The sequence below is a fragment of the Pectinophora gossypiella genome, chromosome 2 (assembly GCF_024362695.1).
Source record: "Pectinophora gossypiella chromosome 2, ilPecGoss1.1, whole genome shotgun sequence".
In the NCBI taxonomy this organism is placed as follows: domain Eukaryota; kingdom Metazoa; phylum Arthropoda; class Insecta; order Lepidoptera; family Gelechiidae; genus Pectinophora; species Pectinophora gossypiella.
Genome location: NC_065405.1, coordinates 4,881,965 through 4,908,298, shown reverse-complemented (window position 1 = coordinate 4,908,298; position 26,334 = coordinate 4,881,965). Strand labels below are relative to the sequence as shown.

The window sequence follows — 26,334 nt, the reverse complement described above, 5'->3', positions numbered from 1 at the left end:
TTAAAGACTTGAAGTTACGAATCATAACCTAAAAATGTGGCGGTAATTGCTGGATTTGCTGGTTTTATTTATTATTATTAATTAAAGAAACATCTGCCGCCCCAGTAGTGTTTGTTAGTCAATACAATAATAATGGCCTGTAATGTAAGGTAAGTACAAGGCTTTTTTCACCACCATCATTATTACAAAATACGTTTGTTTAGTAACCTTCCTCTGAGGCGTCTATTTATTAAGCAAATTTTTGTCTAGTTATTGGAAACGCTTGTGGCGTTGGACGACGTCAGAGAGCTTGTCGAAGGAGGAGGTGGCGAAAGTGTTGGAATGTAATAATGTGGTCGATGGACTCCGTCAGGGCCTCGCTAGTTACAAGCCATTCAAAGCCGACGCTTATACTAAGTTGCAGTCAAAGCACTCTGACCAGGCCAAACTGCTGAGTGTAGTACAGACGCTACAAAACTATGTCGTAAGTATTTCAAGTTTATTGTTCTACTGCTTCAATTATGGTGATTTTAAAAATAAAGATCCCATACTTTTCCGTCCATACTATTCCATGCAATTACTTTAGAGCTTTTGTTAGAGAACCTTTGTTATTCTTTTTTTTACTGTCCATTGCTGCAAACTTAGGATTTAGAATATACTTATTATAGTAATTAAGTAACCCTTAATTTGTTTCTAATTCTAGGATGTGGATTGCTTCCAATTATGGGAAATAATAAAACACTACTTGTGTGATATTTCATATGGAACACCAACAAATGCCCTTAAAAATGTTGCTTTTGTTGACACAAGACCTACTTTCCTTCTGCCAAATGTATGGAAGTTTTATTATAATGAGAGACTGTTCTTGCTCAAGCTATTACTATACATAATACAGTTCAAAGACAATACAAATCATAAATATCAAGAACAGTTTGAAAAAATAATCTGTGATATAGGAATTGAGAACATAAAAATATCACTTCTTTCACAATTTGAGAAGTTATTGTCTGCTGCTCCTCCACCTAGGAAAATTCAGAGTGACTTTGCAAGTGAGACAGTCAGACAAGAATGGGCAGAAGCCAATCTTAGGGAACAACTTGCTATCCTTCAAATACTCATGCTAATAGCAAACGAAGAATCATTCTCTGAAGAACAGTTCAAAAAGCTGTTTGGGTTGTTCAGAAAGCACAGTTTTGGTAAGAATCAGGGTTACCATGATTTGTTGGAGGAGAGGCACAGAGAGCCTTGTATGAGGATTATGTACATGGAAGTCAGTTTGTTTATGGTCATTCTGGATGATAGTAAAATGTAAGTGTGATTAAATTTGGTAAAGTATTGTTCGAAATATTGTTTAATTCATGTGACTTGTAATTTTCAGTAAAAACCTACCTTCATGGATAGAATCCACAAAAGAATCAGTTGAATATGAACTCACTAAACTCCAGAAAAATACAGAGCACAGTGCTATGTTATTGACTTGGATGCTGTTGACTTTGAAGGTATGTGTGACTTTAATTTTGCCTCTTTGTTATGATCTTATAAAAAACTTGTTTCTATCTTGTTTCTTTTTCAGAGTGTCCAACACATGAAACTTTTTGAAAGTCAGTATCAACATTATGGAGCCACAGCATTGCGAATGCGCGTTTTTGAATTCCTACAACAAATGCTCAACAGCTCTGTATTGTCTGTAAGTTTTCCCTTGTATACACTCTCCAAATCTAAATAAATACATTCACAAAACCCCTATAATAATACCATACCTTATTGTAATTCAGGACAAATCAAAATGCGCTTTGGTAACCAGAAAACGCATGTTCAAGCTTCTAAACGAGCTGTGTGACAAATTTGACGGCGACGGTACCATTAGCCATCAAGCCGGCATCATGCAGCTATGTGCAGATCTGCTGCGTTCCCAAGAGATCGCCTGTCAGTTCTGGGAGCTCCATCAAAAGGAGGAAGGATGTGGAATTGTCTCACTGTGGAATACAGCATTAGAGTTTTTCCCATATAACTTTAGTGCACTGTCTACTTTAGCGGCTGGGTTAGCGCAAGGTGGAAAGTGCAGTGTTAGAAACGTAAGTATCGAGCTTTAAGGTTGTTTAACATTTAGGTACATATCTGTTCCTGTTCAGTGCTTTGTATAAAGTAGAGTTTGGTGATTATTTACAGTTGATAGCTGAACTAAAGTGTCTGCCAGTATACACCGAAATCTACAACCCAAATTCTGTACCAATAATGTCTTTACAAAATGACGATGCTGTTGTGGGCCGAGAATACTTCCCTCTTGGAGACCCTTCTTACCGCATCGAGTCGGGCTCTAGAGCTACAATCATGGAGAGAAAAGAGGGTACCATGATACACTTCCGAACACCATACTCTTACTGGACAATATTAAACAATGAGATAGAAAAAGCATTAGATAGAAAGCAACACCATCAACAAAACATAAATGTTACGCTTCAGCGAGTGTATGAGGGAGCCAAAGTGTTGAAAGGGGTACTAAAAACATTGGTAGAAGACAGAGAAATTCCAAAGAGTTTGGTCGCGCCCAGTGAGGGAGTGTTTGATGTGTTGGTGAGATTCATGAGAACAGAAACACCACCATTGGCCTTATTGGTTGAATGTCTCGAGGTCTGCACTGCTTTGATTCCTGCTTTCCCAAAGGAAATACATTTAAGGTGAGCTCCTTGGCTAGACTAAGATATTATTGTATTTATTCGGCATGTTAATATTTTCTTCTTTATTTCTAGGCTGATAAATACTGGTCTTCTTCCACGTATAATAAATCACCACCTGACCCATGTCGAATACGCGAACGGGGTGTCTTTCGACTCTGCTGCCGTTGGCTCATATCTAGTGACAATTGAGCAACCTACTGGAAGTTATTACTTTTTGGGCGCATACATTGATATGCTATGCGCTTTCCATGAGGTAAATGACATATGTTTCTATTTTACAGTCTTGACGTTTTAGTTAGGACCAACGATTAATTTATATTCTCTTCAGGCCCCATTTGACGAGCGGATTACGACAGACATAATCCACCCGGGTCTCATTCTGACTCTTCGTGAGGTATTCCCAAACGTATGTGGCTGGCGTTATAGTAACACCAGTCAACGTCGCGACTTGATACAGCGCTGTGCTAGGTTCCTGACCCTGGTATTAGAGCAGACCAAAGACACTGGTAATGGCACCTCTAAGCTGAAACGCACGTGTGTTTACAGCTTGTTGCACACAGAAAACGCTTTGGAATTGTTGAAGATTATTTCTGCTGGTAAGTAACATCGCAACATTATGGTCGTAACGACTTATTCTTGAAAACATTTTAAGATATTCTCAAAATGTGTATAAATCACAATTTGTTTTAGGTAACAACCAATTAGAAAGTATGATTCAAGACGAAACAAACTGGATATCTGGAACAGGATCCCAGTATCTGTCTGCTATACAAAGATGCGTGGCAATTATAATGTTCGCACTACGACTGAAGACAATGGTATCGGAAAGGAGTGAGGTCACGCCTTTGGAACATCTTATATTCGCACAAAATAAACAGAAAGATTCTTTGAAAGTGGTGCCGAAGGTGGCCAGCTACATCAACCACGCGTTCAATAAGAATTTACCAGTTTTGTGCTGTCGACTATTGAGGAGATTTGCAGACGTAAGTTTGCAACATTTCGTAAACTGTTGCTCACTTTATTTCTCACTTATAAATATTATTTTTTATTTCCCTTTTTAGGATTTTCAAATGTCCCTCTTCGCGTCTCTGGACATGACTGCTTATCAAGTTCGAGTAATGTTCCTCGATCGACTCCGCGACGAATATGAAACTATTGACTTAAAAGTAGCCATCTTGGAATTTGTAGCAACATGCATCGGAAAACAACCAGGCCTCACTGAAGCTTTCTTCATGATGAACCACGTGAATGCAAAGGCAGAAGATAAAGAAAAGGACAAATGTGGAAAAGAAAAGACTTTGGATACCGATGATAGTTTTGAAGGTATCTTAGGGTACTTGGCGGACTATCTGGGTACTGTGAAATCGGTATGTTGTTAAAATTCAGTTACTATTAATTTACTGGATTAGGCACTTGATTCTAAATATATGGTTGCTTTTTCAGGACGCCAAATTACTTCACAGTCCACTTTTAGGATGTATGATGGGGCTATTCCATGCTCTATGGAAAAATAACATGCAAATTCTGGTAAAGAAATTGCGAGAAAATCCAAAATTCTGGGAACATCTAACGAGTCCACTTTTCAATGAAATTCAACCAGGACTTAGAACTTACACACAGATATTCAATGTCCTCGGAATAGAATTATTTGTATCTAGAGGAAAAGTAGACTCCAATTTGAAAGAGATGCTTGAACAATTTTTCGATGTCAGCAAGAAACATTTGGATACCTGGATCAAATATATATTCTCTTTTAAAGGCAGAGAAGATACGGAGGAAGTGGTAGATAAAGTTCCAGTTTGGTTGGGACTGTTGACTTCATGGAAAGACTTCACAACAATCTTCTGCAAATGTTTGCCTTTCAGTTTGAACATCGCACATAAGGCGAAAATGGTTGCGCCCTGTATGAATGCTCTGTTGAATGAACTCGACGAACTCAAGGATGGCAGGTTGGTTGTCATTTTGGCTGAGTTGTATGTTATAATGTTAGCAAACTTCAAAGACGACTGTTTTGACAACAGAAAAGTGAGCGCGAAACAAATTGATTGTTTACTTACTAATACGGCAATCGTTTATGAGTGCCTGCACCTACGAGCTATCAGAGCAATTCTCTCAATCGGGACTGTTGCTATCAGTAGCTTGGATTACGAAATTAAAGCGAACAGCGTTTTAGCACAAAACATAATTCGAGCTGTGACGAATATCAACAGCTTAGAACTTGAGAAATTATTTGACTATATCAAAGACGAGCCCAAAATAGAAAGGAAAGAGAATGGACATGCAATCAGAGAAGATATTCCTCCTGTAGTGTTATCTTTGGCGATGTTGGAACAGTGCCTGGAGTTGTACGATGACATATTCTCAGGGTTGTCGCACTGGTTCCAGTCCAGCAGGTTCATCAACAAAGTTCTCTGCTGCTTACAAATCTGTTTGCAAAACAGACGTCACTACCAGACATCCTTAGCAGCGCTACGTTGTCTAACAGCTTATGCAAGAGGTCCATTTTCTAAGGATTTGTTATTCAGTGATGTAGACCAGTTTATGTGGCTGCAGCTCTTGCCACCGAAAATAGATTCTAACGGAGGATCTTTGACATGGAAGCCTCAAGAATGGTGGAAGGTATACTCATACAGCTTGGATTTCATATCCATGATGGTGATGAAGCATGGCCAGTTCTTCGCTAGTGACGCGATCACGTTCGTCGGAGTCCACTTGGATCATCTGATAGAAGCCGTCTTGATGCCACGACAGATTGCAAATTTAGACTCCCTGAACCTTTGCGCCTCTACCTTGAACCTTGTAGTACAGCTTGTCAAATTTGAGGCACGATGGCGCATCCAGAATATCAATTCTTTGACTGGGATTATGGTAAGTTCTCGTTTTAATTGTGTTTACAGTTTTTATACCGATACCAAAGTACTCTTACTAAATTATGATTTGATTTTGTCTTACAGCGCAGCATAAGCGCATGTTTGTATCAATGTGTGACGCTGATGATGCGCGCGCGGCGGTCGTCCGATCCGGCTTTACAGTCCATGGAAGAGGTTGCCAACCAAGCTCCTGTATTACACAGGTATGGTTTACTCATCATCATCATCACCAGCCCATTAACGTCCCCACTGCTGGGGCACGGGCCTTCCCTATGGATGGATAGGGAGATCGGGCCTTAAACCACCACGCGGGCCCACTGCGGATTGGTGGTTATTAACGACTGCTAATGCAGCCGGGACCAACGGCTTTACGTGCCTTCCGAAGCACGGAGGAGCTCGAGATGAAAACTTTTTTTTGTGGTCACCCATCCTATGACCGGCCTTTGCGAAAGTTGCTATATGGTTTACTAAGCTACTGAAACATAATGTAACTATTATAATATTTTCTGTTAAATATGAAATAATTGGCTCTGCGCCCATAATCCAGCCAGATCAAAGTAAGAAAATCCTAGCTCAATATTATTTATTCTTATTTGATAAACTTTTTGAACGGTCAATTTTACTTGCCTAGTGCATGGACAGCCACATGAAATTGCAGTTATATAATAAAACATATTTTTCCTTAGGACTCTCGAAATACTGCACATGGCGACGCTCTGCTTGCTAGCGTTCAGCCCGGATCTGCTGTCTCTACTGGCGGACCCTGGGCTGGACCTGGAACGCTGGCAGCCTCTCGTGGAACTTCACTTCGGAGCCCCCAAGATATCCTACGAACCATTCCCGCAGTTGACGTTCGGCACGCTTCTGGCGGCCATTTGTTTACTCACCAGATCTCTTAACCATGTAAGTGGCATTTAAACTCATACACCTACGAACGCTTTTGTATGACGCTCATCTCCCAGACAGTGTGTGCACTCTCATAATACTTGGAGGTTGGGATTGTTCGTGCGTATTCGTAAATATACGCGGGAGCCGAATTCGTACAAATAGGCATCTAAAGTATTGATTTGCCGGATCGTTAAAAATGTATATCCGCGGATGCGGATCTTTATTTTCTTATTCGATATTATTCGATTGGTGTCGGCGCCCGCGACCTTGAAACGATAGTTGACGTCTTCGCTCGCCGCAACGACAGGCAGGACACGTTTTAACTTGCATTGCGCGGGTAGTACTTTTGTTTTGGTTATGGTAAAATAATCTGAATGGAATTTTATAGTTTTTTATTTAATAATTCTACTTAATCACCTGAAAAATATCCGTAAAAGATCCGCGTGAAAAGTAACGGACACGGATACGGATACGAAGTTTTCTTTTATCTCGGATATCCGCGGATACGGATACGGATATTCGGAACATCACTAACTAAAGTAAGTTCGGCGTAAACATGTATTTGTCGTGGCCAGAGCTTAGAATTGATCATTTCATAATGTGCTCGATCATTTAATGAAATGGTCATATTTCATGAAATAGTATCACTGGTTGGCCACATCATGATGTAATTTGACCAGATCAATGAACAGATCAGTGAACGACATGAGCAACTAACTGCATGATTACTTCATGATATGGCCAAACATTGGCAATCATATCGTAAAATTAATAACATTACCCACCGTTAGTGGCACTGGTGTCGATTATATTTAAAACTTGATTGATATAATAATCGACGAATCAATGTAATTGTACAATTTTCCATATCGATAGTATTGATTGGGTAAATAATTTGGATCTAAGAAATTAATCGACTATTCGCATTTTTATGGACACCGCCTATAATAACGATATGGCCAAACGTTGATTGAAATATCATTAAACATTGACGTTTCAACGATATGGTCAACTTAAGTTGGCTATTTCATGAAATATGACCATTTAATGAAATGGTCGAGCACATTATGATATGATCAATTCTAAGATCTGACCACGATATATTCACCTCGCAGGCTTATCACGCGGAGGAAGGCAGCGGGTCCCGCTCCCCGCGCGGCCGGCGCCGGGCGTGCTCGTGCGGCAGCCCGGGCGACTCGCGCCGCGCCAACCGCAGCGAGTCGCTGACCAGCATCTCGTCCGTCGCCAGCGCCGTGCCCTGGCCCAACGAGCGGCTCGTCGCCGGCGCCACGCAGGCTGCTGCCACGCTGCTCGCCTCCCAGGTACACTATACAAACAAAAGATATTCTAATTATGTGCCAAGATATGATAAATAATGTACAGTAAAAAAAATTAGGCATTAATTTAACAAACTATTAACACAAATACATAATACACAATATGATTTTATTTCTTATAATATAATTTGCTTGTTCCACAGGCGCTACTAGCCGTACGTGACCCGAATGTCCCTTCCCGCCATAAGCAACTGGTTCGCCGTGAACTCAGTTCCGAACTCACCGCATTCCACGACTTTGTGCGCAAGCGTATCTTGTGTGCCGCACACGCGCGCCCGCATCTCATCCGCAACAAACTGGGCGCATGGCCTCTAGCTGCCGATGACACCGAGTTGAAAAAAATTGAAGATGCAAGAAAAGACAAGGATAATATTTGTATCGATGATGATGATCGTGCGTTGGCCCCACCACCGCCTCCAAAAAGAGTATCGCATGACTCGATGCGCGAGTATGTTTTACGCAAACATTATTTAGATAAATGTGCCCAGACACCGACTAAAGGACCACCGTCTCCCGTCTCCCACTCTACCCCAGCTTCTGACAAGAAGAAGGAAGCTTCCAGAAGCTCTAAGCGTGTGTCTTGGGCGGAGACCACAAGGGACAGTGACGAGAGCCTCGATAGTTCGCTGGAAGAAATAGAGCCCGTCTATTCAAATCTAACAGATGTGCAAATCAACAATGATGAAGACTACTTCCACTTTTTATCTGTTGTGTTCCTTTATATTTGTCAAACAGAACTGTAAAACTCAAGTTATTAGAATACTAAGATAATCTGTAATGAAAATAAAATATTCTTTTTGTATTGAAAAAATAGTAATGTTTCATTCTTGCATGCTTTAAAAATTAAAAAACTTCCAATACATATTGGCATATCGTAAAAACGAACAGGGATTGTGTTCTTTGAGATCTTTCTAATAACATAGACCGTTATATGTGGTTGATCTATAGATCAACTATTAAATATATATAGTAAGTTACATTATTATATATCAATGTGGCCGATGACGATGCTCACAGTAATGAAACAATTCATAAACGTCTTCGAATATTGATAGGTGACTTCGGATCAAAAGAAGAATACGCGCCATGAGAGAAGTATCCATGATTTGTAATTTGTTTGTAACTTACTGCGACGACAGCGCTACAGCCGCGGGACTTCTTCCGTAGCGCGGACTTTACTTTTGACCCGAAGTCATTTTATAGATATATACCATTATAATTTCAAAAGTCTACGCTCTAGTCAGGAAAATGCATCTACTTTCCTATCAATCAACCGACGTTGAAAAAAGGCGCTAAAAATTCTACTAAACTCAAAAAAATCTACCAATAAATAATACAATGTGTATTTCGATTGGCATGAGAAAAATATAGGATTTAAATATCAATGGAAAAGATTGTAAGTGTTTGATGATTTATTTTATTTACTTAGCTGCATGTTAATGATAATTTTCTATTTATTTTATATGATAAATAGAAAGTATGTCATTTGGAATGGCAACATTTTTAACATGGCCGCATGTTGAACGAAACGATTTTCTTTACTGTTCGCCAAAATAAAATAATTTTCGAGTGATTCGAGAGCGGATTTATGTTCATTGGATAGCCGGGATTTCATTTAATACTCGACATTAATTAACGGTAAGAATTTCACCGGGGAAAACGTGCGTTTGCCCGTGATTTATTGGGGTCGTTTTGTTGGTGGTAAAAACGTTGGAGTTTGTTTTGGTTTGTGCAGAAGATGATGCATCACCCGAACATGCATCATCAGCCGATGTCGGGGCACCCGCCGCAGCACATGCCGACGCACCAAGGCATGCCGGGTCATCACCAGATGCCTCCACACCAGATGCACCGGGAGAACAGGCACGTAACTCTCACTAGGTAGAGTAACGTTCAGCTTTTTGTTATTTATTTGCGTTTAAATATTAGTTGCAAACGGAAGTAATTCATCACACGAATGCCAAGTTCGTTTTCTATTTCTGGTTTTGTGTTTGCATGCGACATGCATCACTAGTTACCTATCATGTCAACAAGAATGACATTTTCATAAATGATGAGTGACTTCCTGAAAGGGGACTAAATTGTGTGCACCCATAATTTGTCATAGTTACGTACTTATAACCTATGTGAATGATTTGTAGTTTCCAATATGATTTCTTTGTGTATATTCACATAATTTGTTAAGAAACTACAACATTTGGGGTTAGGAAAAATACAAATCTAGCTGTACTATATTATCTACCTTACTTAAAACAAAAGTAGAATTCTAAAATAAATTTTATTTATTTGGTACTAAAAGGAAACATGCCTGTCACAGAATTCATATATATTAAGAGAACAAAATTCTGTGAAATATTCCTAGTATAATTTGTACAGACTTTGTAACTGTAACATACTTGCTGCGAGTTCACTATTACCTATATGTTAGCTATTAAAGTATCATTGTTCAAACAGTATCCGGTCACATTGTAGACAAAAGAATGCATTATTGTTCTAACAAACTTGTGTTGATTGAACAATTAGTAGATGAGAGGAGCATTCATAATTGGAGAAGGGAAATGGGCATTTAGTTCAAATTGCAAATGCAAACACTTCTACAAAAACACGTTTAATATTCATATCACATATAAGCCAAGCCCAGTTATTTATTTGTTTATTGTTATTATTTATTTAACAAGAATAAACATAATATTAAGATTAAATCTAGTCTTGGTTTGTCCGTACACCTGCATTCACCATTGTTACTTGTAATTGTAACGTAACGCTTGATCTCAAATATCAGTTGATTGATGAATAAATAGGCACCTATTCAATAATAAATCAAGATTCTACATATCTGTAGAATGGCACCTGGTGGTTATCTAATTATTATATTATATAAATTTTCTGATAAGATTACTCTAATATTTTTAACCAACTTAAAAAAACGAGGAGGATCTCAATTTGTCGGGATCTTTTTTCACAATGTCTCTTTAACAACTCAAAATCTGAAGCCCTAAGTTTATTTTGTGAAAACCCCAGGAGGCTTCTAAACTTAAGGAAGGAGTTAGATTGGTGAACATAGCCAACAACGGCACACATAATAGACCACCTGAGTCTAAATGTGGAAATTTGAATACCATTGTATGATCATTTTATGTTAGTGAACATAATATAATTGGTTAATAGTGCTGATTCCCATACACACTATCTAATTTTATTTTAAGTTATACTTGTCATTTTCTTATCTGCTGAAAAAGAAAGGGATGAGTAATGGACAGACATAAAGTTTATGGAACCATGACCTTAACTGTATGAGACCCATCCCCCCTTCCAATAGGTAATTTATTGTATTTCATTATTATCTTTAAAATAAAAAAATTATCAAAAAAAAACCGACTTCAAATGCAAATTTACTTCGCACAAAGTAATAAGTATATAATATCTTCAATTAGTTAATTTATTTTATAATTCTGAAGTCGGTGCCAAGTAAATGCTAGAACAACCTTACTACAATATCACCAGACCAGTTTCCGAAGGTCTGGAAGTTTTTCCGGGGCCTAGAGACCGATCCGACCACTTGACTTTACAAACGCACTAGTCGCCCCTACGATTTTTAAAAATTCCCCTGGATTTATCTGGTCTTCCATCATCAGACCCTGACTTCCTTGATATGGGACCACCTTGGGTATATCTCCTTTCGAACATAAAAAGAATTATCAAAATTAGTTCATATACGACGAAGTTATGCCCAAACAAACATTAAAAAAAAAGTATACGGTCGAATTGAGAACCTTCTCCTTTTTTGAAGTCGGTAAAAAGATTACCAATTAGTTATAACTTAAATTCCATGGGGTTTGAAAATCGAAATTGGTTGAAACAATGTTGTACCAGGCGGTACACAAAATCGTACTTAAGAACCTGATTTCCGGCTAAACCCTCCGTATTTCGAGAAAGTCGCCATAGAACAAAAATATTAACTCACTAAGATGCTTCGAATGAGATATGTCTGGAATCTGTTGATAGAGGGGAACTTTTTGACTCATCATCCTTTAAAAACCTCTTCCAAAATTTTAAATTGGTCAATAACCCGACAGAATTAAGTTGACAGCACACGCCAAATGGGTTACATATTAGCGAGATGCCTATTTTATTCGCCCGGGTTATTCATTCATTTTAAAATGAACAGTTGGCGGATAAGAAAATGACAGGTATAACTTAAAATAAAATTAAGTGGTGTCTGCAGGAATCGGGGCCATTGTAGGTCATTAAAAGCTGTGAGAGGTACTGAACCACTTCTTCTATCGTGTGGGTTACTGAACTACTTATGACCCCATTTTCATTTGGATTATGTCAAGGCTTAAACTAGAAAAGTTCAAAGTTTCGAATATTAACTACTTTACAAATCTAGAAAAAGGAACTACATAGTCTTCATTCCAAATCTCCATTTAACTCTGCCCCAAGAAATGGAAAGTAACCATCTGTACTTATTAAAATAACAATAGTATTAGGTGACATGCCACAAAAAGAATAATTTCAACATGAATTGGTCACTCAAACATTGACACTATTTAATAAAATGTCTGTGTTTTATGAGCGGTGGCCGCGGCGACGGCATTCATATGCTAATGTAGTGTAGTTTGTTGATATGTCGAGGGTTCTTTGCGGCACTCTTTGTCACTAAAACTGGTCTCGATAGGGCCTCACAATGGAACATATGACGACGTCTCCATTGATGTACGGAGCAGGAGTAATGAATGTAAGGTCCGCCTTTCTTTCTCCACTCAGACTAATATATCAAAGCATTGAAAGGGCCGGGCAGTTGGAATAACAGTGCCGCGGCGAGCAGGACTCCGCTCGCACCCTTGCAAGGAGAAAGTGGTTAATTTCTCACATGTCCCTTTGTGAACTGTCCGCCGGTATAACCGAATTCTGTGTGAAGAAGTGGACTTATAAAATAAGTGCGATTCGGATTGTTACGACGTCGGTGCTGTCGGGAGTCATCATGTACCAGGATAGCAGAAAACCGTAAGTTTGTTGTGTGTGATTAAAGGGTGCCGCTGGGACCCGGTGGCGCGGTGGGCGGCGTGGGCGGTGGCGGCGGGCTGGGCGCGCACGGCGTGGCGGCTCACGGTGGCCACGCAGGCCACGCGGGCCACGGCCCGCTGGGCGGCCTGGGCGCCATGCCCGTGCCACATCACCAGCAGCGTGCGCCACACCCCATCCGGGCTATGCCACATCATCCGCCACAGCAGCACCACTCCATGCCTCCGGTATACAATACTTATAATTATCTGTAGGTACTTAGTTGATAATTAAACTTGAAGTTCTATTATCAATGTCTGGTGTGAATGGGAAACATGGTGCACAATAGGAGATGTTTAGCACGTCACAAATTCATTTTAGTATTTTTCACTTTTTAATAACAGCCAAAAACTATTGCGAGTCCTTATTCGTTTTCTACTCTTGTCAAATGATCACCTATAAATGTATTTACGCGTGAACATTGTGTGTGCAGCACTCCCAACCAATGAAGCCCATGCGCCGGCCGTACTTGGGCGGCGGGTACGGCGGGAGCGCGGGCGTGATGCCGCCGCCGTACGCGCAGCCGGAGCCGCTGCAGCCCGAGCCCAGCGCGCCGGCCACACACACAGGTAACACATGGAAAAGAAGCAAAAGAAGAAAATATTTATTTGACATCCTATAAACAAATAGACTCACATTCACTAAGGACTTTTTCTATTACATTAGTCATTTAGACAGTATAAGCTCGTTTCTTCAAAATAAGATGTTATGGCTGTTCAAATAAAGTGCAGTGTACAGTGTCGTTACACGTTGTCGTTTGTGACAAGATGCGCCGCGGACACTTTTTTTACAGAGATTGGTTGTCTATTTTTTATACGAAGTCTATGTTTGACATTATAATACTTTTAAAATTAATGTATACCGAAACGGTTCCACCTTAAGCATAATGCCAAAGCCTAGGCTATGGCGCTGAAAGCATGTGCCTATCTAATCTACGCGGCATCGAACGCCCCAGCCAGACTGGCTCCCCATTTGAGAAGCAAGCCGTGAACCACAGAACCACAGTGACTTTCTAATTCTTTTAATGTATTAAATGTTACTTTTGTATGGACGTGCAGGCCTGCACAGACCCTCGTCCCCGGTGATGTCGCCGCCGTCGAAGCTCGCCGCTGACTTTGGTCAGTCTGGGTTTCCATTGTTCGCTTCTACTCCGTAGTTCTGTGTCGTGCATAGATTTATAGATTATTTATACGTTATGTTTAGTGCCGGTTATTTAGAAGTGTAGCCTGTTTAACGTATCATGATTATTCCCGGGCATTTCGTAAAATCCGACCAATGGATTGTGTCATTTCTAACATGATGGAGTAATGTCATACGCCGGACACTTCATACAAAAAACCTTGTTTTACACAGACACCACACATTGACGTTATGGTACACGCGCATCTGTGTGTGCCGTAATACGATTGAAGACTAAACTATACTATGTCCGAGGGGGGTGAGGTAAACCTAGCTCAGCCGCTGGTGGGGAGCGGAGAGTTGCCGTTCTACATATAGTATAATTCCTTATTCTATGCTAAAATTAATGGGTTCATCTTATCCATCCATCTTATTTCGCATCAACACTGGCTACAAGTTGTTTATGATTACTTATGGCTCTGCGCACCCCGTTAGGGATTACGGGCGTGAGTTTATGTATATATGTGATTAGAGTCCTCGTCTCTTTCATAATAAACTGTATTCTGTATACTTTTAGTGCGAAAGACATGTCTCTCGTCTCTTTCGCGCTAGGCGAGGTACCATCTCTATCCTGTTGTCATTCTAATCATGCTACGTTAAATAGTTGTAGTTTTTTATTTTCTTAGTAGTTGATGTGTGTTGGTGTTGTTCACGTTGTGGACGGAAGAGACGAGTCACAGGGACTGTAACCTGGAACCTGACAGAGGGCTGCAGTAACTGTCAGTACTATTCAGACGCGAAAGACAGGAGTCGTAGTACGGCTTTGAAATAGACTGCTCTGGGCGCCATCCCACTCGCGTCAAACAGAGTACTGCGGGGCGGAAGGCAAGAGGGAAACCACTGCCCTATTTTTCCCCAAAATATAGCATGAAAAATACTACACCGACAAGAGCGTGGCTCTTAAATTAGTGATGAGTAGTTGATGTATTCTTAGTAGTCTGTGTATTATGCATGGAAAGGTAGAGGTTACATTACAACTTTTTTAATTATTTTTTATGGCTTTGTATATAGTTGTAGTTTTCCAATGGGTGTCTTGTGTAGTGCCGATAGAGTTTTTTTCCAAAATTTACGTATTACTACTTATTTATTACGTTTTTTTAGCGTGTTGGAGTATGCTCCATACCCTCTCCGATCGATTGAAGGGAGGCTTGTGCCCAGCAGTGGGTCGTATACTTATATTCCGTTTACGTTTTATATTATTTTATTACGTTTTCAGTTTTTAATGTTGAACCTAAATAAAATAATGTATGTTTCATAACTTTAGACAAATGAAACAATAAAATTCTGAAGGAAGAAGAAATGTAGCATATTATAATTATTGTTTCTATTTTCTCTATGTGACTGTGTAGTCCTTTAAATATAGCATATATTTAGAACCTTATAAAAATAAAAGAAACAAGATAACCACTTTTAAAGATGGTGCGACAGGGTTCTAAGGGTGGTATTAATAAACTAATCTCAGTTTCAAGACTGCCGTCAAGATCATGTCAATGTGACAGTTCTTATAAAAACAGGGACTTGAGGATAGTCTTGAGGGCAGTCTCAGCTGAGATTAGTTTATTAATACCACCCTAAGATACCTCCTGTGTGTGTGTGTGTGTGTGTGTGTATATGTCAAAGCCTCATGGGCCCAACAAACAAGGTGTTCTTTGCGTAGGTTTCTAAATAATTAACTCCATATTTGACCTTGTGGAGATTGTTCTCACCTGATAGTAGATGCCCATTTCTTCACTCACTCTACGTATCGTGGTGTGCCCGTAACAGCAGTAGCGAGCCCACCAAGCACAGCGCCCTCGAGCTCGAGCCCGTCGGCGGGCGCGGAGGCGGCGGCGGCGGAGGCGGCGGGCGACAGCGAGGCGCCTCGCCCGTCGCCGGCGGCCAACAGTAAAGAGAAGACGCCCATGTGCCTGGTCAACGAACTGGCCAGGTACAATAAGGTAAACATCGCTTTTTATTCTCTGTTTAAAAAACCACACCGAAGTAATGGGGAACTTTCCAGATTACGTTCCCTAAAAGCAATATAGATGGATTTAACGTGATAATAGGCTAGTTGCCAACTAGTCAAATCAGATACTTTTTACTAAACGTCAAAACACGAAATTACTATGGAATTTGTATTAGAACAATCTGTGACGTCATAGAAAACCGTGACATAATGTCGCACTTATAAAGGTAAAAGTTGCTTATGTCTGTTATCCCTAAAATTAGGTTAAACGACGTCAAATCCGTACAGCGCCATCTATATTTTTTTGGGGAACGTACCCTGGAAAGTCCCAAACAATTGTCATTTATTGATATTGCGCACTTGTTTTTATATGCGCAAATGTCATAGCAATATTGCTTTTTTAGATGTATTGCTTCGATGTGGCTTAACCCCCTCGTTTCGCATTTTCTGCCGTGAGCATTTATCTCGTGTGTACATACACTATATTATTTATTAAAATCATATAAGTATTGTTTCTATGGGTGTCGTTTGTCGTCTGTCTGGCAGTCTCTGTTTTTTGACGTGAACACCTACACGTGTGACTCGCTTCATTAACATTTTAAAAGAATTTAATTTAATAGCACGTATATAAATTGTTTGTATGAAACTTGTTACAGATTAAGCATCAATATCGCCTCACATCAGAAACGGGTCCCGCGCACAAGAAAGTATTCACAGTAACACTCCGTTTGGGTGATACTGAAGAATATACTGCTGAGGTACGTAAAAAGTATCGGAATGAAATATAAACATTTCAATAGGTGATATTAATGAATCATTCAAAATGATCGTAAACTTAAGGTTTTATATCTCGCTCGCTCGCACTGACCTGATCGATTTCTCACGTCTCCGCTCGTCTTGTTTCCGCTTTAGTTTTTCAGTACTGTAGTAATGTCACTGGATAGATGCATAGGAAAGTCCGATGCGGTACTGTGGTTGATCCGTTGTTGTAAATGTGCAGGGCTCGTCCATCAAGCGCGCGCAGCACGCGGCGGCGCACGCGGCGCTGGCGGGCACGGGCTACCCGCCGCCGCCGCCGCGGGCGCAGCCGCCGCACCCGCCCGCGCACCAGCACCACCGCCACGCCGGTACGTACACGCGCCCGGGTAATCCACCTCACAGCCTACACGATACGAGAATTACTTTGTAGTCCCTAGTTTGGTAAGGACATTACTGGCTGATCACCAGACTGTCCGAAAATAAGATGATCCGTGCTTCGGAAGGCACGTTAAGCCGTTGGTCCCGGTTACTACTTACTGATGTATATAGTCGTTACATGAGCCATGTCAGTGGCCTTTGGCGGCTCAATAGTAACCCTGACACCAGGGTTGATGAGGTTGGCACTCCACCTTACAACCCACACAGAAGAAGAAGATAGGAGAATGTACCGGTGTCGCGACGGCTTCGTAGCCCTAGTCTAGTTTATGCTACAACTGGCATTGTGTGCGTGTCTGTGGCAGGTGCGGTGATGCCGACGGTGGAACTGAACGCGCTGGCCATGAAGCTGTGCCAGCCGGCCGTGTACACGTCGCTGCCGCCGGTGGCGGGCGCCGGCCGCGCGACTCGCACCCGCCCGCCGCCGCCCTACCGCCTGCCGCCCTTCCTGCCCAACCCCTACCACCGCATGCTCAGCCCGGGGCTCGTCTACAGGTACACCACTACCACATATACATACGTAAATCACGTCCAAGTTCCTCTTGGGGTCAAGTAATCAACACGACAAGTCGTATTCACTCTTGATGTTTTAGTCGTAGCCACTCGTAGCAGTCGTACTCGTTACTATGGGTAACTTGACATGGGTAACTACGGGTAACTTGACAATCAAATGGACAGTAATTCTATAAAGGTTCCGTTTGTCGTTTTAAGGTTCGGAATCCTAAAAACGGAGTCTAATAATCGGATGAAGGTTGAAAACTCACCACTTCACCGAAAACTTTATCAGTCGATTGGTAGAGTCGAAGAAGTCGAAGCAATTCATCTAAGAAAGCAATATTGCAATTTAACATTCGCGCATATAAAAGTAAGTGCGCAATGCAAACAAATGTCAAATAGCAATATTGCTTTCTTAGATGAATTGCTTCGATGTGGCCATTTTAACCCCCCCTGTATCAAAATGGATCACCTAAATTGGCGGACCCAACTAGTTGACCAGTTCTGCCCATAACCAATAGATGGTGTGCTCATCATTCAATGCAGGCCTAGCACGCGCTATCAAAGATTACACAGCGCGACGCACATATACAACCTTCCAACGTAACACCGTTGGGTCGTCGGTCCCTAGTCACACAGCCACCTTGTGTTTAGCGGGGTGCTGTATTCTTTTCGGTACCCGGAACAATGTTTTATGACCGCTGGCCGCCCGCAGGGTGCGCGTGTGCGTGGGCGGGCGCGCGTGGCTGGGCGAGGGCGGCACCCCGCAGGCGGCGCGCCACGACGCGGCGGCGCGCGCGCTGCACGAGCTGCGCGCGCCGCACGACGCGCCGCCCGCGCCCGGCCCGCCGCCCGCCGCCGGCGCCGGCGCGGGGGACGCCGACACTGGTCAGTATGCTCGTACATTTATCTATAAAAAAGATTACACACGCACATATCGAATTTTTTTTCCACTGCACAAAAACATACCAGGCTACAGGTAGCGTTTACGGATTATTATTCTGTAAGAAAATTTAAAAGTAATATTATTTATTTTAAAATGGCCAGGCAAAAATATAAAATTGTGTATTAAACTTTGTGCCGTTGTATCTCAAAAATTTAAGAAATTCTAAGATTCTCATGTGATTTTTTTGCAGTGAGTGTAAATTCATCGGATATATTAAAACTATTATAGGCTAATTTGAACTTTAAACATGGTTGAGATGAAGAGACGTACTGTTACATCAAAGTTATTATGCTGACGTCAGATTAGGTCAGATACCGATACATAGTTAACCGGCTAATTGCCCTTGAGAACATTTCATGTAATTCCAATAGAACACAACTATTTGATTGACCCATACGTTTCCTTCCTTCATTGCGTAGGCGACGCGGGCGCAGACCTACTGAACTCGGAAGTAAAGTCCCCGGTGTCGCTGGTACACGAGTTGGCTCTCAAGCGCAACCTCTCCGTGCAGTTCACCGTCAAATCCGAGCGGGGGCCGCCGCATATGAGGGTAACTTTCAAATACATAATATCTCTGTATGGATGGCCGAGTCAGATGAGGTACCGATTCCGCTCCAGTAAACGTCCAGCTTTTATGTATATACCATTAGAATAAGAATGAAGAATAAAAGATCTCATCCTCTTACTATTGCACAGGTATTCATAACAGCATGTACTGTGGGCGACATGGAGACAGAAGGCGAGGGCAACGGGAAGAAGGTGTCGAAGCGGCGCGCGGCTGAACACATGCTGGACGAGATGCGGCGCCGCTGGCCCCCGGCGTTGCTCAGAGCCAGGCCGCACCACGACAAGCGCAAGCCGCAGCCCACCAAGAAGAAGCCCAGGAACCTCATCAAGGTATATCAAACTCAAAAATATCTTTATTCAGTAGGTAACATTGTTACACTTTGAATCGTAAATTTTTACATAAGGAACGTTTCATCCGCCTAAAACTACTGCAGCTTCTCACAACCTGTATAGCCGGGGAAAAGAAGTATGTGTCTTAAGTACAAGCTATTTAATGTATAAAGTACCACCGTCGACGACTAATCTTTGTTGGTACTCGCCGGTCACTCGCGCGATGCGATAACTCAGACGTTGATCACAACAGCTGTCCTGTTCGGCCAAATTCACCGATGTGGCATTTTGCAATTGTTCGTGGCAAAATATTATTATTTACTTACTGGTTTTGCGGTACATCTGTGTATTTTAGTCGAATTGATATTTACTGTAATGGCTGAATATAAAATCGATAGATAAATAAATATTAGTTGCTTTAATGTGTTGTCTACTATATTGGGATGCGGAGTTGCAACCCACCAAAAAGGAAGTACAGGAACCTTATCAAAGTACACTAGACATGTGACGACTGTTTCATCTCGCTCACGCTGCCAGAAGCCGGGTGCGCGAGTGGCGAGTCCACACGGAGTTACTAGAGTAGTGTTGTGGTCCGGCAGGAGGGCGGCGCGGCGGCGGGCGAGGCGGGCGGCGCCGACAACCCCATCTCGCGGCTGGCCGTGGCGCGCCACGCCGTGCGCGCGCGCAGCCCGCAGTACCGCGTGCTGGAGGAGCGCGGCGCGGCGCGGCGCCGCGAGTTCCTCGTGCAGTGCGACGCGCCGCCGCACCAGGCCACCGGGCTCGGGCCCAACAAGAAGACGGCCAAGCGCCGCGCCGCGCACAGTACGTCACCCACCCGCCACTGGCGCATTTTCAATACTCTATACTAGCTAAAATTACCTTACGACTGAAATCGTCACGCTCGACTAAGTTGCCGATGGCATCTGTACATCAAACCCCCTGCCAGAGTTCATCGATTAATTTGAGACCATTTTACATCTGAAATGTGAACTTAAAATACACCCACATAAATTGTAATTCCGCCTTCTATTCCATCTACCATCTGTTTTTATTTTTTTTTTCATTTTTGTCTTACGTATTCCTTCCGTGCAACCGAGTATTTTTAATATAATGTAGTTGACGTAAAAACTCCATTACAATTACAGATGTCCTGCTAGCGATGGAGATGGCGAATGCGAGCGAGGGCGGCATCCCGGCTGCGGTTGCTGAGCCCGGCACCAACGGCCCCGTCGATAGCGGCAAGAACAGCGCCAACGGGGATAACAAACGAAAAGTAAGCATACATAATCCCAAATGGACAACAATTCCTAAACAAATACAAAAATAGTTATGAGAACTAGTTGACAAATGAGTGTAATACCCAAAGGCGATAAACAAAACTGCGATGATCTTCAGTGCGAATGTTCATCACTGCCATGCATGTTATAGAAATAAATCATCGATACACTATGCTCGATGTATCTTCTTGCGATGTGTGAAGATCGCGAAAATATATACTGCGATAGATTGATTGCGATCCATGTTATCACAATGTTTTACTAACGCGTAAGAACTAGACTGGACTAGAACCGCGAAATATGAGGGATTTTTTCATATTAGTCCTTCATATCAAGATTCAAGCTTAGATAGATAAATAAAATACTTTATGAGCACATTGGACACAAGATACAGAAATATGGACAACAGATACAGAAAGGCACAACACGATCAAGTATCTTGACAAATTTTAGAGGAATCCGTGGATATTATTCGTAACCTAACGCCGTAATCCCTAATGGGTTGAGCTGACATAAATGTAAGGGCTGATTCCGGAATCTAGCACTTACAAAAGGTAGGAGGAAAAGTTAAAGAAATGAAACCGGAGACTACACTTGACTAAATTTGTGTACGATCTTCTAGCCTACCACAAAATTCTAAATAGCTCAGACACTGAACGTCATCGTAAGTAATCGAAACAACTTAAAGCCACTTTTGATGTGAAAGCATGAGATGGTGATCAGCTCGTCGCCAATATACTGGTCCATCATGTTGGAAAGCCTAAAGGACACGATTACTTTATCCGTTTTTGGGACATACTTGTTTATATAAGCAACTGAACATATTTTATGTATTTTACAAAGTTTAGGGTGTAGAATATCCTATAATATCCGTTTTAATTTGTGTTCTATCAGGAGGGCGAAGCTCCCACCGCGGGCGGCGCTAACAGCGAAGTGCGGCAGCCGGTGCCTGGAGTACTACTGATGGACTATCACCAGCGCTCCGGACAACCCACGCAGCCTAATGGTAACATACTACACAGATAATGTTTCATACATAGATGTGAGGGAGAGATTCTCCGGCGTGTGACCGTGCAGCGTCCGTGCAGTCCATCCATAGAGCATATAATCAACGCGTGCTCCAGGAGAAAATGTACATTTACTAAAATGTTACTGATTTGGGTAAATCAGTTACTTTTTAAACGTCAAAACACGAAATTACTATGGAATTTGTATGAAAAAGCAACCTGTGACGTCATAGAAAAACGTGACGAAATGTAGCATTTATTATTCTATTTATAGAAAAAAAAAGGTTTTGGCACCTTTAGACCATCTGTCTTTATTTAGTAATCAGAATTTCATAATTTATCTTTGACCTAGGAAACTAACCAATTCCCATGATCTAAGCCTCTAAGTCTTTTAAACAGCAATAATGCTATTTGGCATTTGAGCATGCTGTAAACGACGCAGCTAACTGGGTATATGTTGCAGTTTATTTATGCATGTCTAACAAAAAAGCTCGGTGAGGTGTAATCTGTCACCATAATATTTAAGTCATCTTGCAATGGATGTACTTGTGACTGCCCCAATTGGGATTTAGTCGTGAGCTTATGTTCCACCCTGCAGGAGTGAGCGAGTGCAGCGCCACGGGCGGCGGCGGCGGCAGCACGCCGGGCGCCAAGGACCAGCTCATGTACCTCGCGCAGCTGCTCGGCTTCACCGTGCAGTTCTCGGACTTCCCTAAGGTATGCACTATAGTTTCTCAGCGCTAGCGTGTGCGTGTGGCAGCAGGAGACAGATAGAGTACAGCCTTGTGCAAAAGAAACACCAAGAAAATATATTAGTCTTACAGCTGTCCTGCGCATAACGCAAAGGTATGGGGATGTTTTACCAAGAAAATACATCGTCGTTTTCACAAGAAAACCTATTTACTTTATTTACTTCGTTCACGTTACGCCTTATGACGTAGCTCTTAGGCCTTCCTGTTGTTTATTACATTTGTTAGATTTTATCTATTCTGTACCATATCTACCCGTACGTCTTCATTTGTAGTCGCCGTCGAGGCGTATCTGTCGCGTCGCCTATCGACGACGTCTGTTATTTTCTGACATGTCGCTAATAATAATAATTTACTTATTTATTTAAGTAACAAGACCAACGGCCTCCGTGGTCCAGTGGTTGAGCGTTGGACTCACGATCCGGAGGTCCTGGGTTCGATTCCCAGTGGGGACATATCACAAAAATTACTTTGTGGTCCCTAGTTTGGTTAGGACATTACAGGCTGATCACCTGATTGTCCGAAAGTAAGACGATCCGTGCTTCGGAAGGCACGTTAAGCCGTTGGTCCCGGTTACTACTTACTGTGTAAGTACGTAGTCGTTATAAATGAGTCATGTCAGGGGCCTTTGGCGGCTCAATAGTAACCCTGACACCAGGGTTGATGAGGTTAGTAATTCGCCTCAAAACCCACACGATAGAAGAAGAAGTAACAAGACCCATTGGGTTAGTATATCTTACTCTATGTTGGTAAACTGTACAAAACAGAGTTATAAATATTTGGTACGTAAGTCACCCTGCCCCACCCCAACGGAGATGGCGCAGCAATGACTCACGTAGCAACAGTCGAGCCGGTCCGCGATCATGCTCAGGATGCTAATACGTCGATTCTCCTCCGCAGCGCAACCACGGCGAGTACTTGTCGCTGGTGTCGTTATCGACGGAGCCGCCGGTGATGTGCCACGGCGGCGGGCCGTCCACCGCGCACTCGCACGAGCAGTGCTCCCGCGCCGCGCTCAGGGCGCTGGCCCTCATGGGGCTCGACGCGCCTACCACCGGGTAACTACGCTCTCTGTACCTCTACCCTCAGACGACGACACTACTGTACTTCCTCTTTATAAGATTCCGATCTGCCCTCGCGATCCGGATTATATCTAGAGTTTTTCGACCAATAGCCGTACGACGTCTATCTACCGTAGATTGCATACGCTGCGGCGGTTTCCGTGTAGACCCCGCTGGATGATGTTGTGAAGTTGGCGAGACATCTGTTTGGATAGGAGGCTGTCAGAGGAGAGAAGGGAGAGATTGCTGAGCAGTTGGACATAATATGAGCTGACCTAATAATAGGCTAGAAAAAATATAGGAGACAGCGAAAGCCCTCGGCTCCCCGTTTCATTCGTCCACGTAGTGATAGGTCATAACCATGCTTAACCACATTACCCATTTTTTGTAGTTTATCGGACATTATGAAACTGATAGCAATATGTGTTTCAGAATGCAAAGCCTGCCGGGGCAGGGCGCGAGCGCGAAGCCAGCCGTCATCAGCAACGGAATCGCTGAGTGAGCCTCACCTCATGTTCTAACACTATTTATTATATTTTTATTATGTATTAATTCCCAAGCAATAATGTTGTCACATGTCGTGAATATTTCACAGCGCGAAATGACGTTCGGGACACATCTCTGGCAAACATACTTAGCTAACGTTTCTAGCTATGACATATTCACAAAGACATTTTTCTTTATTTGATCTCGGGTCTTGCAACAACATATGTTCTTCTTATTCTAAACGTTTTCCTATTATGTTAGAATACAAATGTATATTTTTTGTTATACTTTACGATAGGTCGCTATTTTAGTTAATTTTTGTCCACCTTTTTTTTATCGACGTGAAATTACCGCTCACAAACTAGACTTTTTATGTTGATTATTATATTTTAATAATAATATGTATGGGATGTAAGCACGTTAACATTTGTCATGCCATACCCATCGCAATTAATCATAGAGATAGGCTTCATATAAAACCAATAATCATAGTTTATACACTTTTCACATTATATATTGGTTATAATGTTTATAAAATGTAACTGACATTATTTTATAGTAGACGAATTGGATTTGATATCAGATAAATTATGTAGAAACGAATATTGTTATGAAACTGAGGCTGTGAAGCCAAACCAAAACAGTTTCATTGGGACCTGGCAGCGGTACGACCACGATGCAGCTCGATAGTGTAATACGATGAACTGATGGGAAATGTTCGTTTTTCACATGTTATTACAATAATTAAGGTAAATAGGCATGTGTGGTCGGCTGCGGTCCCGACGAACGCTAAAAGTTACATCATGCGGCCATGGTGTCTCGTTTAGTCTAGCTTACAGTAGTAATCGCCGTAGCCCTCGTGGCTCGCGCGCCCTCCGCCGGCGGCGCTCTTTACACGAGCAAACTAACTCGACTTGAACGGAAGCTAGTCAAACTCACATCTAGAATATATAAATGAACTAACGCGCCAAACATCAGTAGATATTTAATTTGTCGGGTCGATTTGTTAGAGATGATTGCTCTTATAAACAGCGCTGTGTTTGTACTTGTTTCACGAAACTTATATGCGCTTACAAGTTTATTTGTTTTATTTGAAGCTTTTGATGTGCGTATTATAAAGTTATTGCAGTGAGGAATGCCGATAAGTTTCGTGGGGCGAGAGCCGCTAGTGTCGAGTGACCTCTGCGCCTCCTGTACTAGTGTAGCGCCGCGACGTCGCCTCGCGGGGAGTACGGCGATTAACACAAGTGTGGCCTCGATTTTAAACCACTCTAGTGAGTGAGCGTATACAAACATCCGACCCTAAGCTATGAAATGTGTAATTTTAGTCTTTAATAAACTCCGACATCGATTTAAAAACAAATTTCGACTAGCGATTAATCTCTTATAGGCTTAGGCTAAGAATGAAGGTTGCTTGATGTATGCTGATGCGCCTAAATCACTGTAATCCGTATCTATGCATGTACCCCGTAAAGAGTTAGTGTAGCGTTTGACTAATCTCGTTTATAACATGATCTTTCTAGGTGTTATGGTAAGTGTGGATACAATTGATCGGTGACTTAGTTTTATTGATGTGCTCGTACATTATTGATGTTATGAACCCAAATGGGACCCGTGGACCGATCAGTTGTATGATTTGTACCTTATTGATTGTACATTTCATTGTAATGGGTCCGTTTAATTAATTAACGTGATGAAAGATTTTTGTGCTGTTGATTGAAAAGATCTTTCATCATTGACTTTACTATGCGACGACCGAGGGGCTAGTGGTGCCTCTGCCCTCGCGTCCAGCAGTGCGGGAGGGGCCACATCGCTCGGAAGTCGCGGTGTAGTGCTTTTTGCTTTGCGGAGTGTACCGCACGATTTAGAAGTTTACTAGACAAGTCGACTACTTTTACACTTAAGTAAAATGTTCTCGCAACTGCTTGTAAACTCGTAATCTAAGTTATATCTCAACCACTGACGAGATATTTTATTTATTATGTATTCGTCAAAACGATTTTAAATCGAGGCCAATGAAATGATTTCTTGATGTTGAAAGTTGCACAAGTAACTAAGCATAAAGAAGTTAATAGGTAACTATTGGATAAAGAAAAATACGCCGTACGGGCATTAAGAAGTGTTTTATTTATTTTGTTGTAAGTAACTAATATTTTTATTATTGCGAGGATTGAGCAAGTCCCAACGGAAAAACTTCGTGCTGTTAGTAACTTATGTAAGGATACAACAATAAACGTTAAAATATTTATCTGTATTTTATTTCGTCAGTGAGTTAGTGCAAG

The 26,334-nt window shown here is 41.9% G+C and overlaps 2 protein-coding genes across 6 annotated transcripts; both read left to right on the top strand.

Moving 5' to 3' along the window:
* The first annotated feature begins 21 nt into the window (after positions 1–21).
* LOC126371707 (nucleoporin Nup188) lies at positions 22–8,565 on the top strand. Its single transcript, XM_050017027.1, has 16 exons — positions 22–149; positions 250–463; positions 683–1,287; positions 1,358–1,478; positions 1,553–1,666; positions 1,755–2,054; positions 2,149–2,657; positions 2,730–2,910; positions 2,986–3,253; positions 3,348–3,640; positions 3,719–4,024; positions 4,101–5,525; positions 5,612–5,730; positions 6,214–6,430; positions 7,531–7,737; positions 7,896–8,565. The coding sequence occupies exons 1-16, from the start codon at positions 133–135 to the stop codon at positions 8,493–8,495; spliced, it is 5,496 nt and encodes a 1,831-aa protein (XP_049872984.1). The 5' UTR covers positions 22–132; the 3' UTR covers positions 8,496–8,565.
* A 689-nt stretch (positions 8,566–9,254) lies between these two features.
* Positions 9,255–26,298, top strand: LOC126371895 (double-stranded RNA-binding protein Staufen homolog 2). 5 transcript variants are annotated; one of them, XM_050017331.1, is made up of 18 exons: positions 9,255–9,390; positions 9,488–9,615; positions 12,785–13,004; positions 13,250–13,385; positions 13,875–13,934; positions 15,760–15,932; positions 16,597–16,698; positions 16,941–17,067; positions 17,440–17,629; positions 18,345–18,517; positions 18,995–19,125; positions 19,272–19,472; positions 20,072–20,294; positions 20,618–20,745; positions 21,644–21,755; positions 22,355–22,473; positions 23,406–23,563; positions 23,999–26,298. In XM_050017331.1, exons 2-18 carry the CDS (start codon positions 9,491–9,493, stop codon positions 24,066–24,068), a joined length of 2,448 nt encoding a protein of 815 aa, XP_049873288.1. In that variant the 5' UTR covers positions 9,255–9,390; positions 9,488–9,490; the 3' UTR covers positions 24,069–26,298. The 5 variants fall into 5 exon arrangements, with proteins under 5 accessions (XP_049873288.1, XP_049873278.1, XP_049873268.1 ...); XM_050017321.1 differs by having other exon boundaries at positions 9,488–9,633; positions 15,763–15,932; XM_050017311.1 differs by having other exon boundaries at positions 9,488–9,633.
* The last annotated feature ends 36 nt before the right edge of the window (positions 26,299–26,334 follow it).